The sequence below is a fragment of the Kogia breviceps genome, chromosome 17 (genome assembly GCF_026419965.1).
Source record: "Kogia breviceps isolate mKogBre1 chromosome 17, mKogBre1 haplotype 1, whole genome shotgun sequence".
NCBI classification, from domain to species: domain Eukaryota; kingdom Metazoa; phylum Chordata; class Mammalia; order Artiodactyla; family Physeteridae; genus Kogia; species Kogia breviceps.
In genome coordinates this window covers 1,858,229-1,870,977 of record NC_081326.1, presented here as the reverse complement: position 1 = coordinate 1,870,977, position 12,749 = coordinate 1,858,229, and the positions used below count along the sequence as shown (strand labels likewise).

Sequence of the window (12,749 nt, the reverse complement as noted above, 5' to 3'; positions counted from 1 at the left end):
GGAATAAAAACGTGAAGAATGTTAGCACCAACAAACCCTAAAAAATACACGTGCAAACCCTTTGCCCAATGTATTTTGTAGCTATGAAATTGCTCATATAACAGTTACTAAAATGTATTTGTAACTGTTCTTCAGGTTCATCACAAATTTTTATTCAACTTGAAGTCATATTTCTTTTTCTTTCTTTGGTGTAAGACATTCTAAACATAAATTTCATAGCAGGCCCTTTAGAAGGGGTGAAGGAAAAACTCTACACCGACTAAAGGAAAACTCTTGTTTCCTTTATACACCGCCTACCGAATCCTCGTGTCGTCCAGACCCGTGGGTTCTCCTCCCCGAGCGATCCTGCGGTCCTCCGCGGACCCCAGCGAGCTGTACTGTGGTCTGGTGCGGTGCCGGCGCTCGCCGGTGCTAGCCCAGACCCCGCCGGCCGCAGGCTCTGTCCTCCTCCAGCCTCTCACAGGCTGCCTGTGAGTCAGGCCCCCATGACGCCTCCTAGAGTTGGATAATTTGCTGGAGCGGCTCCCAGAGTGCAGGAGAGCAGATGACTCATTAGATGAACTGGAGAACAGCCGCATGTTTTAATTGATTTGCTTCACGCACTGCTTCTCTAAAGGAGAGCGGGGAGGCGTTGTTGTTCTCGTTTCGGCGGTGAGTAAGTTGACTCCGAAGGCTAAGCTCGCCAGTCGTAAGTGTAGAGCCAACACGGGTTCAAGTCCATTTTTCTTTAACCAAAGCAGAATGGACAGAAATAAAAAAAACAGAAAGAAAGTGATATGGTGATTTGGGGACCAGATCTCTCACAGTTTCTGGTATAACAGGGCCAGTGGACGAGCACGGTTCCATCCATTGCTCTCCTTCAAAAAGGCGTCCTTCTTCGCACAGGTGGGTGAACAGGAAAAAATGCATGTCTGCCCGACCTTGTTCCTAAGCGGCACAGCAGCCGCGGTGTGTCTCCTTTGATGTACAATACGACCTTTCCACCGAGAGGGCTCGCGTCATCTTTTCCGTTGAAATTCACATTGTCGCGAAAGTCAGCCCTTCCGTCATGCCTGTCTCGAGTCGTGTATGGTCACTCCTTTCTTTGAGCACTAGTAGCCAGAGCTAGTGACCTCTGCAGCCATGTGCTTTACTTAATGTAACTCACTTAAATCCACAGCAAGGCTGTGAAGCAGACGCTTTCGTTATCTGCACGTAACGGGGGCGGGGGGAGTGATGCCCAGGGCGAGGTGTGTGTGGAGGACGCGGACCTCCACGGCCTCTGTGCGCACCGCCCTCCCAGCACCTCCAGCTGTTCACCAGCCCGGAAGCCCTCCGCCCCCTTTCCTTTAGGGGCTTCTGTGGAGGCTGGATTGATTAAATCATCTACGCTCGGGGATTCACTCAGCCTCGAGCCCCTTTCCCGTCTCTGGAGGGGTAGCCTGAAAGGTCCATTTCTCTCGTCCCACGGTTGGCGCCCCCGACAAGCAGCCTAGCACCTCGAAGGGCTTACTGACGTCACCCCCGGATCATCACCTCACGTGGGGTTGAAAGGAGCTTCTTGTGACACTAAAAGGCACTGCTTTTCACTTTGCTGCTCTCACCACTTGGGAAATTCCACGTGTCTTAGGGGCTCCGTGTCAGGAAGGGGAAGCCAAATGTCCATGTCTTCTTACAGACCTCGCAGTATCGCAGAGGTCCGGCGATCTCACGGACCGGGGAACCGCGGCGCGCTGAGCCATGCGAGCTTGCGGTTCTGTAGGTTGAAATGGGCTTTGACCTAAATCCGGTGCCCTTTCCAGTCTTCCGTAACAAGTAAAAACGAAAGTGCTGACTGCTAGGTTCCTATAAAATCTACATAGAGACCACCTTTGGGGAACAGATAGAGCTGACGTGTGTGTGTGTGTGTGAGAGAGAGAGAACCTCCGCTGTAGTTTGGGCCCGAAAGCTTCAACTCGCAGCAGAGCTTTATAGCAGTCAGGACTCGTGTTGTCTGGTCCTTTGACTCCAAGCATTAGGAACAAGGAGGGTTGAAGTACGGAAAATACTGGGAATTTCGAATAAGTAGGGCCGAGAATCGTCTAAAAGTTTTCATATTATCAGAAAAACGTTTAAATGAGGCTCTTGTGGGTGCTGCTTTAGGACCTGTGAGTGTTAGAGGCGACTGAATGAAGCCGGGTCTGAATCCTTTTCCACTGGGGGTCCGGTTGGTGCTTTTGAAGCCGGGCTGCGCCGGCGGCCATCGCGGTGCTCACGTCCCTGGAGCAGCAGGCGGCGCTGGCAGAGGAGGGGGTCAGTGGAGGTGTTGGGAGAGCACGCGGGGTGTGGGCGGGTCGCAGCCACAGGGACGCGAGGAGACCAAGTCCCTCCGTCTCTCCTCTGTAAGAGCAGGGGCGCCCTTAGTCTCAGTCTGTTGCTCACACAGCTGGCTGCTGGCAGACGTGTTACTGGTTCTTCCAGTTTCCCCGCACGGTTGGGGGCAGGTGCAGACGGCAGGACAGACGTGAATTCCTTTCCTTTTTGGGTTTCAGTGGAGAGTCTGAAGAAAAAGGTTTTGTAGCAGGCCAGGAAGTGTGTGCTGAGGGATCTCTGAATTGGTCTCAAATGCCTCCTGCCTGGAGTTTTATGAGAAACCACATCTCCCGCTGCTGATGTGCCCGCCTTGTGACCGGGCAGAGCCCCGGGCACTGGGGCGGAGGGGGGCGCACAGCACAGGACGTACGTATACCTGCCTGCGGGCTCTGTGGGGGGGGGGGGGGAGGAAGGGCCCCAGGCCTCCTTCCTACCTCCCACCCCCGAGAGCTCACAGTTGAGGGCAGAGACCGACCACAGACACGTTCGGTTAACTGACATGGTAGCGGGAAGGTTTGGAAGGAGGTAGCTAAGAAAAAGTACTAAAAGTAAGGGGAGACGTGGCGAAGGCTTTCTCGTGCTGTTGAACCGAGGAGGGCTGTGTTTTGTTTTGTTAGATATTTGAGAAGAATCCTTGATAAGGGTTTTATTCCCACAGGGGTGGAAACTAGGAAAAACGAATTTCAGGTGGGGACCCGAGAATTTTCTTTGTCTGGGTGCAGAGCACTGGAGGAGGCCACCAGGAGGGGCGTGTGGCTCGAGGTCTCAACATCTGCGCGTCGGTGGGGGCAGGAGTGAAGCGGACGGGGCCCGCCCCGACTGCCCGCGTGCTTGATCGAAGGGAGCGTCAGCGGCGTAGAGCCGTGCTGCTGGGGCTGTTGAAGTGTGGCGGCGTGGCTTCTGGTGGCCCTTTACCTGTGAACCACTTCTGCGTGTGCACGCGTGTAACAGTTCAGAACTCAGACCGAGGCAAGCTGTTCAGACGGTGCCTTCATCTGAGGTTTTTACATAGGTCCTTCACACGCTTTTCAACATCAGAAAGTACAGAAAATGTGTAGGGTGAAGTCTCTTCTATCCTTGTCCCCTCACTACTTAATTCACACGTGCTCCAACTGTTGTAAGCTGTTTATCCTTCCCGGGGGGGGGGGTGTGCTCACACCTGGCGACGTGCACACGTCTGTCCACACAGACCCGGGAGCCGCGCGCGCCGCCCTCGGTGCTGCCGTGGTCCGGCGCGTAGCGAGCGCCCTTCCGAGAATCTGTGTTAGGTGAAAGTCGGAGTTGTTTACGTCTCTGTCTTCTAATATTCACTAAGAAGCGAACAAACAGTGTATAACGTTTTACTTCTTATGTTTCTCGTGTGTTTTTAGCCCCCTGTGCTGTCAGGAATCTGCAGGACTTGGCTCGTATTTACATTCGACGCACACTTAGAAATTTCATAAACGATGAGATGCAGGCCAAGGGGATTCCTCAGAGGGCTCCGCCCAAAAGGAAGAGGAAGAGGGTCAAGCAGAGGATTAACACGTACGTCTTTGTGGGGAATCAGCTCATCCCTCAGCCTCTGGACAGCGAGGAGGAGGAGAAGATGGGCGAAGATAGGGAGGGGGAGGAGGGGGAGCGCGGCGGGGGCCGGAAGCCGGAGGAGCCGCCCCAGAACTTGCTGAGGGAGAAGATCATGAAGCTCCCCCTGCCCGAGTCTCTCAAAGCCTACTTGACGTACTTTAGGGAAAAATAAGAGCAAGAAGAAAGAATGCCTACTGATAATTCCTTTAGTCTTGAAAATGTAGCATATTTGTTAGAAGTTAAAAGAGAATTCTTTCTTTCATCAGAGTGAATTTTTAGTGGAAAAAGTATAACTTGTTTCTGTCTTAGTAATAAAAATGATGTATTCTGTGATTAAAAAGAATCCCTTTTATAAAATATATTTTTCTTTAAATCTTGGAAAAATTGCTGTTTTAACTTGGAGCGGCTTCAAGAGTGGAATGTAACAGTAGTCAAGACTGGGTCCTTCAGGTCAGGTCCTCGTCTGGTTCCTTACAGACTAGTGGTGGTGAGGGTTAGAGTCAGCTTTCCACGAGGTGAAATAATCATGAAGCATGTGTAGTCTGATTCGAATTGCAGCCATTTGCATCTCCTCCATGAAACCTTTATCTAACAAGGAGATCAGAAGCTTTGTGTGGCGCAGTCACTGTTGCTGAGTTGCCGTAGGTCTGTCCCGGGCAGTGTATGAGTGCAATAACAGTGCAGAGGCGGAGTAACGTAGCTTTAAAAAGCCTCCTTTCAGGGAGTCCAACAGCACTGCTACCCTTGCTCTTGAATCTGTTGCCAAAAGACGTGGGGAAAACATCTGCTTCTCTCATAGAGATTTTAGGAGCACGTCAAGTGAATATTAAAGTAAGACGTATATACTTAATACAACGCTTAGTCTGTGTGGACCCTTTGCATTTTCAGTGTTTAAAAATGATGAGGTTACGCCTCACTCTGAAGTTGTAGAAGATAGTGTGTGTAGGACGGTTTTGCCTGTAGCCCGCTGTACGAAGTATCTGCTTTAAGAGAGTGCGTTGTTCTCCGCGACTGTTGACGGCTCATGGGCGGATCGGCCTGAGTGGGCTGGTCGCAGGTGCACTTTAGCAAGGGGACTCCTGGTTCATTGGCAGGCGCATCCTTGACAAGTAGGGCTGCGCCAGCCTGCGTTGGCTTTGAAATTCATCTTTGTAGCATAGGAAGTATTCACAGAAATTATATGTAGTTGACCTTTTCTTTGAAAATTCGGAATCATAGTGTAATCTTTGGGACCTACGTTGGGCTCATTTAATTTCTTCCCATGTGTTTATTTTGTTCTTGTTTTTTGTGGTAAGGTAACAGTGATTTTCAGTTTTTTGCTTACTATCACATACTACTGTATTCATTGTTTGAACGTCAGTAGCGAAACAGGTGAAACGCCATTATTAGTGTGTTTCTTTTCTTCCTACGAGGGCCTGAAGAGTCATGCCTTGTTTAAGAAAGTATACAGTGTAGCATATTTACTATTTAGTGTTCCATGGATTATATATTTTTTAAAAGGAAAAATTTGAGAGTTTCACTTACCACCACCAGCATCACTGTTACAACTGTTGAGCAGGTATGCTTGAGGAAACGCAATCAATGTGTACTGGAAGGATTATTATGCCTCTGCAAAGATTCAACCGTTAGATAAAAAAAAATCTCAGCTCTGGTAATTCCACACATCTAAAAACAGCTGTTTGAAATAGTCTAAGCATGAATTATCCCAGGTAAATTGGGATATTTTAGTAATGTGAAAGATAATTTCATGGAAGCTGTTTGTTTTTTACCATTGGGCTTGGGCGTTGGGGGTATCTCCACAGTTTTTCGTAGGTGATTACTAAGCTGTTATTGTTAAGAAATGCCCCATTCATTTCTATCAAGGAAAAAAAAAATAGTTTCATACAATTATCATGTTAGAAATGTTCATTTTATTTTGAAATCAGTGTCCATTTTAGAAGTTTAATTTTGAGTTCCTGGTGCCCACATATTTTTATTTAGCCGCCCCCCCCACCAGCTTCGTCGTTTTCGGGGCAAGTGTTCAGCTAATGTAAACACAATGTTTCCTTAAATCATGGTGTTAACTATTCATGAGGGATGTTTTTGTTAAGGATATGTTTGAAGATGGAGTTTTTCATATCAGCTTTCATTCTGTTGGCTTTGGCAAAATGTACAGTAGGTTTTCATAATCATTGCCTATTTTTTGTCATTGAAATGTATCTTTTGTGTTTTTAAATGCATTTATTTCACAGTTGTGACTTTACTATTGACTTTAAATAAAGAAGTAGAAATAAAAAATGAAATTTTAAGCGAAAGCCCTTTTATCTATTAATGGGAATATATTAGAATGATTAAGAATATTTTGGGTGTTTATTTTTTAATGAATCATGTTGTATTTGAGTGTGGATAATTATGCTTTATAGGTGGAGAGGTCGCAAATAAAGATGAAGTAATTGAAAATGATGGGCAGTGTATTTGTGGGATTTTACAGTGGGGTAATGATCTGTTCTGCGGAGAGGAAGTAGGCCTAGGGAGGAAGCACGAGGACGTCCCCCTCAGTCAGGTCGCGGCTTGAAATAGCCTCCAGAATCTGATAAAGCCCGAGAAACTGCCAGCAACACCGTAACTACCAGGAACATCGTTTCAACCTGTGCTGCATATTGGTCGATACCTCTGCTTCTAGTGCTAATAGAGAAAAATGTCATTAAAATAGCATACATAGTAGTTGAAATACAAAATGTGTAAGTGTTGGTTTCTAGCTGTTGGAGAGGACAAAAGTGAAGCAAAACCTGTTAATTTATGGGAAAACTTGGAAAATTATTTTAAATAAACAGTTGCATATAATTAAGCATCGTTCTCCAGTGGCCTGCCTTTTTTCTCTTTTTAAATTTAGACAGTGTCAGTACACTTATGGATATATGCTGAATTATGGTATAGAATTGTCTGTATTTGGACATCTCATTTCCTTTTGACTGTTGCCACCTCTGAAGGGTGTAGGGCTTATAAAAATTTTTCTGAACGATTCAAGTAGCTACGAAGGATATTTATAAGATGCATGGTGAGTCCAAGGAATGACTGAGTGTTCGTGTAAGTACATGTGAGTACGAACTCTGAGGCTTGACTGCTAGCACTGCCGTTACCTGTGTGCCCCTCTTCCCCGCTCATCTTAACCCCCCTCTCAGCGTGCCTGTTTGCGACGACCACGCCTGGCCTTTTGCCGTGGTTTTGCACATACGCTTGTATCTCCAGGCGGTATGAGTGGAATCACCCCTGATCATTCCTGTGCACCTACTTTTCACTGCACGTTGTCTTTCTGAGGCTGGTCCCTGTTGTCTGTAGTGATGCTAGATTCCCACATTCCCACTTTTTTGTTCATTATTTCTTCTTGACTCTTAGATCATCTCAATTTTCTTTTGCCTAAAGTACATCTTCTAAAATTTCTTTTGGTGAAAGATGCTGGGTAGCTAATAACTCTTAGTTTTGTCTGTCTGAAGATAATTTATCTTTGTTCTTGAAAAATACGACTAATACAATTTTAGGATGACGGTATTTTTCTCTAAAACAATGGAGTTACTTCTCTGCATTGTGGCTTTCATTGTAGCTGTTGAGAAGTCCACTGATAGCCATTTCTTTGTTTTTTTTTTTTTTTTTTTTGCGGTACGCGGGCCTCTCACTGTCGTGGCCTCTCCCGTTGCGGAGCACAGGCTCCGGACGCGCAGGCGCAGCGGCCACGGCTCACGGGCCCAGCCGCTCCGCGGCACGTGGGATCTTCCCGGACCAGGGCACGAACCCGTGTCCCCCGCATCGGCAGGCAGACTCTCAACCACTGCGCCACCAGGGAAGCCCTGACTGATGCCTTAAAAAAAAAAATGTTTCTAATGCTTTATCTAGCACACACAGTTTTCTGCTGGAGAGTCTCCTAAGGCCTGCAAGGAAAGGTCCCACAGCCACGATGAGGCCGGCGCTCGTGCTCCTCTGGGCCTTGCACTTTATACTCAGGGAAGGTAACAGTACGGTTTTTTTTTTTTTTCTTCATTGACTGTCAGCTTAGGTTTCTAAAAGTAGAAAGTTTTTAGTCTTTCCTTCCAGAAAAATGCCCTACGAATACAATGTAATATTTATTATATTGAATATTTTGAACTGAAAACGATGCACAAACCCTCATGTCTTGTCCAAGTTCTCCAAATTGCAAACATCACCAAGAGCATCGGAATTGTTAGAGGTGGGCCTGAAAGGACGAAGCTGGCGTTTTCGTTTATTGATATAGACAATAAGAGACACACGCACGATGTCAAGCATAGTTCAAGTTTATTTAAAAATCATTCTTGTTCATGGAGATTGAGTTTTTTTTCTGATTTTTGTATTAAAAAAACCCCGAACCCCACATATTTAAAAGTTGGAACATTCTGCCAAAAGAGGGCAGTGTTCAACTACAGTAGAATGTAAAGGGACGGAAGAATTACTGAGAGGAGAATGAATTTGTTTCTTTATACTCATAAGGTTGATAAAATTTGACAAATCGTTCTCCACTCACTACCTCTGTCTCCCAGCCTGGTCATCTGGAGTTGCTGCCTAAATTAACCATCCAAGTTTCACTTGGTTTTTCTGTTTTGCATTTTTTAAAGTTCTATTTTAAGGGATGAGATTTGTTTGAAAGTTTCAGTCTTTAAAGATAAAACTAAAACCTTAAATACCTGCTTACAGAGTGGCCAAAACGTACGCGTTGAACTGCAAGACATACTTGTGGCAGAAGTCTTCTGTGTTCCAGCAATGTCGCGGGGAGAGGGCCGCCCGGCCGCCCCCGGGCACCTAGCGGGTGAGAGGCGGGTCTGCAGCGGCCGGGGCGGCGGGTCTTGGAGGCTCATCGGTGCCACTTCACGTGCTCACACGCGTGACCTTGGGTGCGTCTGCGCCAGGGCCGGGAGCGGGCGCTAAACACCCAGTGTTAAAGGAAGAAACCAGAAGCCGCTGGTGGGAATCTCGTATTAGTGCAGCGCTTTGGGTTTCAGGAGTGGAATCATACAGTTCGGAGTAGGGAGTATGTGCCCCTGGGTCAGCCAATTATCACCGGGCCCGCCCTTCAGGGTTTGGAAGTGTTACCGGATAAAAAGAAGAAAAGCTGTCCTGCGTGGATGCAATAAATAATCAACGTGAGCTGCCGCAGCCCGGCCGGGGGCTGAGAGGCTGGGCTCACGGAAACGGTGGAGCGACGCGCCAAGAGGGGCTGCCTTTGCCGGGCGGCTTTGGCGCGGACAGGTCCTCGTCCCCGCGGCGCGCCCCGCCCCGCCCCGCCTGCAGCCCCGCCCCGCCTGCAGCCCCGCCCCGCCTGCAGCCCCGCCCCGCCTGCAGCCCCGCCCCGCCTGCAGCCCCGCCCCGCCTGCAGCCCCGCCCCCGCGCTCCCCGCCCCGCCCGCCGAGGCCGCGCCTCCGTCCCCCCAGGTCCCGCCCCCGCTCGGGTTGTCGGAGCAGGGTCCTCGCTTAACCGCAACCCAAGGCTTCTGCGCTTAGACTGGAAAGCGCGAGCCCTGAAGCGGTGAAAGGAACGGGTCTCCTTTCTAGCATCTTCCAGAACTTACCACGAAGAATTCCCATCCTCATTCCTTGGGTAATTTGCCTGCCTAGAGTCGCAGTTTAGCCCCTTTATCGTCGCCCTCCCCACCCCCAAATCTTCCCCACTCTGAATTGGGTGAAGCAGCCGCCCATGCCGCGTGTCCCCGCTTCCGGTTAGGCCTCCCCGCGCCCTGCGGTGGGCGATGCTCCCGGGTCCCCAGAGCAGCCGGGAGCGCGGGGCGGGGGCCCGGGAGAGACCACGCCGGAGTGGGAAGTGGCCCGAGTGAGACTCCGGGAATTTTGAGCAAGAGGTAGGACGAGCAGCGCCGGGTCATTTGTCGTCACAATCGTGAAATGAGGATCTAGCTGGGTAATGAAAGTTGAAGCTGGTGGTTGGTCGTTGCACATAAGCCCACTTATATTCGGCCCAGGGTAATTTTTATTAAGCATCTTCTTAATTTTATGTGCTCGTGAATACGAAAAACAGTCTTACTGTAAAAACTCACAAGACGCGTGCTTGAGCCCGGGGCCCCTCCTCGTGCGGCGGCCAGAGGGCAAGGGGAGCGGGGCCTTTGGCCTTGAACCTTGCCTGTGTCGTGTTGCAGCGTCAGTTTCTGCAGAAGCCCCAGCGCCGGGCGCAGGGCGGCCTGTCCGTCAGGTGCCAAGGTCGGCGGTCGGCCCGTGCCGGACACCGTCTCCTGGAGGCCCTGAGCGGAAGGGAGAGGGTGTTGTCCTTGCAGCTGTGCAGAAGCCTCCTCGGCTGGAGAATGACACCCAGTGGCTGGACCCTCAGGTCCCCAGCCGGGCGCCCTGCGAGTTCCCAGCTTCCTGGGGTCTCGGTTTCTTAGTCTGTAAAATGGGGATGCTAGCGGTGTTCGTCCCCTGGGGTTATTCTCAGGTGCCATGAGCTCGTGCGCGTTACACGCTTAGGAGAGGATCTGGCTCTGCCCAGCGCTGTGGAAGGGCTCTCTGTGACTACTGTTGACGGCTCAGGGCACGAGCTTCGGACTCACATACCTACAGGAAGCTGGCTGGCAGGGTCCTCTGAGGGGAGCAGGGTGGGTGAAAGACGACCTGCCCTAGTGCAGTGATGGGAAGCCGCTGACCTGCAGCTGGAGTCCTGGGGAAAGGGGGGCAGCCCGGGGCCAGCCAGCTCCGGGTGTGCTGCCCTCAGGGCTTGGGGCCCATTGATAATGAGCTGGCTGTTTTTTTCAGGAAAATATGGAAGTCAAAAGTGAAATTCCCTGATTTTTATTTTTTAAAAAAATTTTTGGCCAAGCGACACGGCTCACAGGTATGTTAGTTCCCCAACCAAGGATGGAACCTGGACCCCCGGCAGTGAAAGCGTGACGTCCTAACCAGTGGGCTGCCAGGAAGTTCCCTCCCTGACTTTTATTTTTATTTATTTATTCAGAAAAATTTGTTTATTTATTTGGCTGCACCAGGTCTTAAGTGCGGCCCACGGCATCTTCGTTTCTGCGTGCGGGATCCGGTTCCCTGACCAGGGATCGAACCTGGGCCCCCGGCATTGAGAGCGCAGAGTCTTACCCACTGGGAAGTCCCCCTGACTTTTAAATATTAGCAGCTAATTACAGTTTTTCAAAGTGAAAGGCCTGACCACGTGTATTTGCAGGTTGCTTTCAGCCCAGAACCTTCAGTTTTTGACCCCTATTGGAGACATGGTATGAAAGCCGAGAGAAATATATGCAAAGTCTGTACGGATTGGTCCTCTACTTCTTTGGGGCCAAAAAACCTTGACATAGGATTACATTTTCATGCAAGCAATATCATGAAGGACCACAACTAACTGATTAAGATAAAAATTCTGAAAAAGAAAAGGCAGATCAGCCTTTGAAAGCAAAGGCATATGGGGCCTGGCTCAGTTTCTCCCTAACAGCAGAATTAAGTTTTTGTTAAAGCACATTTAAATGTATGTGTATTGTCACGTAACAGTGGAAACAGTGTAAAGAACACATTTAACACTATAAATGGCCAAAATGCTACTAAGTGTTAATTTGTAGTATTGTCATATTGATACTTGTCTTGATTTTTTTTCTTTCCATGTTTTTAGAATTTTAACCTTAATGTAGAAAATATTTTTCTTAACCATAGATAAAAAACTTCACTATATTTAAAGATTATGGTTAATCAGCACTTTAAGGTTAGAAAAATGCAAAGCCATTCCCTTCTGCAATTTTAATTTGATTCCATCTATAAAGATATCAAAGCACATATCATTTACCAAATATTCTACTACCATTTGGAACTCTCGGGACTTCCCTGGTGGTGCAGTGATTAAGAATCCACCTGCCAATGCAGGGGACATGGGTTCAAGCCCTGGTCCGGGAAGATCCCACATGCCGTGGAGCAACTAAGCCTGTGTGCCACGACTACTGAGCCTGCGCTCTAGAGCCCGCGAGCCACAACTACTGAGCCCAGGTGCCGCAACTACAGAAGCCTGCGTGTCTAGAGCCTGTGCTCCATAACAAGAGAAGCCACCGCAATGAGAAGCCCGCGCACCACAACGAAGAGTAGCCCCCGCTCGCCGCGACTACAGAAAGCCCACGCGCAGCAACGAAGACCCAACGCAGCCAGAAATAAAAATTGAAAAAAAAAAAAAAAGGACTGCTGCTGGAAATTGTGTAAATCGTTTACACTTAGTGGAAGGACTTTTCAATGTGAAAGTTTCAAGATACTCTGTTTCTTAGCAGAAAGTTGAATTTGACGAATGGTAAATAAAGATAACTAATCAGGTAAAACTATAGCAAAGTGCTGTGTTACACCTGACTTCCAAGAGGAGCCCCAGGGCAGAATGCAGGCGGGAAGGGACCTTGGAGAACTGGCCAGGTCTGCCCCAGGGGCGTCTGGTCTCCCCCGAGGGTCTCCGTCCTCCACCACATCCCTTCGTAGTCTTGGGTTCGGCAATGGATGCTTGGATACCATGCACCAAAAGCACGCTGACAAAAGAAAAAAATAGATAAATTGTTCTTCATCAAAATCAACAACTTTTGCACTTCAAAGGACACCATCAAAAAAGTAATAAGACAGAATGGGAGAAAAATTTCAAATCATATATGAGAATGCTTTTACCTCAACAATTTAAAAAACCAGATAACCCAGTCAAAATTGAGCAAAGTATTTGAAGAGCTAGTTTTTAAAAGAAGGTACACAAATGGCTAATAAAACCCATCCGGAGATGCTCGACATCATTAGTAATTAATGAAGTGCAAATCCAGAATGAGCTACAACTTTAACTCTTGAAAATGGCAAAATAAAAATGACAGATGATAACGTGTCAGCAAGGATGTGGAGAAACACTGCTGATGG

The 12,749-nt window shown here is 48.4% G+C and overlaps 1 protein-coding gene across 8 annotated transcripts in view; it reads left to right on the top strand.

The window, feature by feature from the left end:
- Positions 1-6,722, top strand: part of PCMTD1 (protein-L-isoaspartate (D-aspartate) O-methyltransferase domain containing 1) — a 61,921-nt gene extending 55,199 nt beyond the window's left edge. For all 8 annotated transcript variants that reach the window (XM_059042668.2, XM_067017530.1, XM_059042669.2 and 5 more), the window contains one exon: positions 3,702-6,722. In XM_059042668.2, coding sequence (XP_058898651.1) covers positions 3,702-4,066 — 365 coding nt within the window. In that variant the 3' untranslated portion in view covers positions 4,067-6,722. The remainder of the gene's footprint in view (positions 1-3,701) is intronic.
- The last annotated feature ends 6,027 nt before the right edge of the window (positions 6,723-12,749 follow it).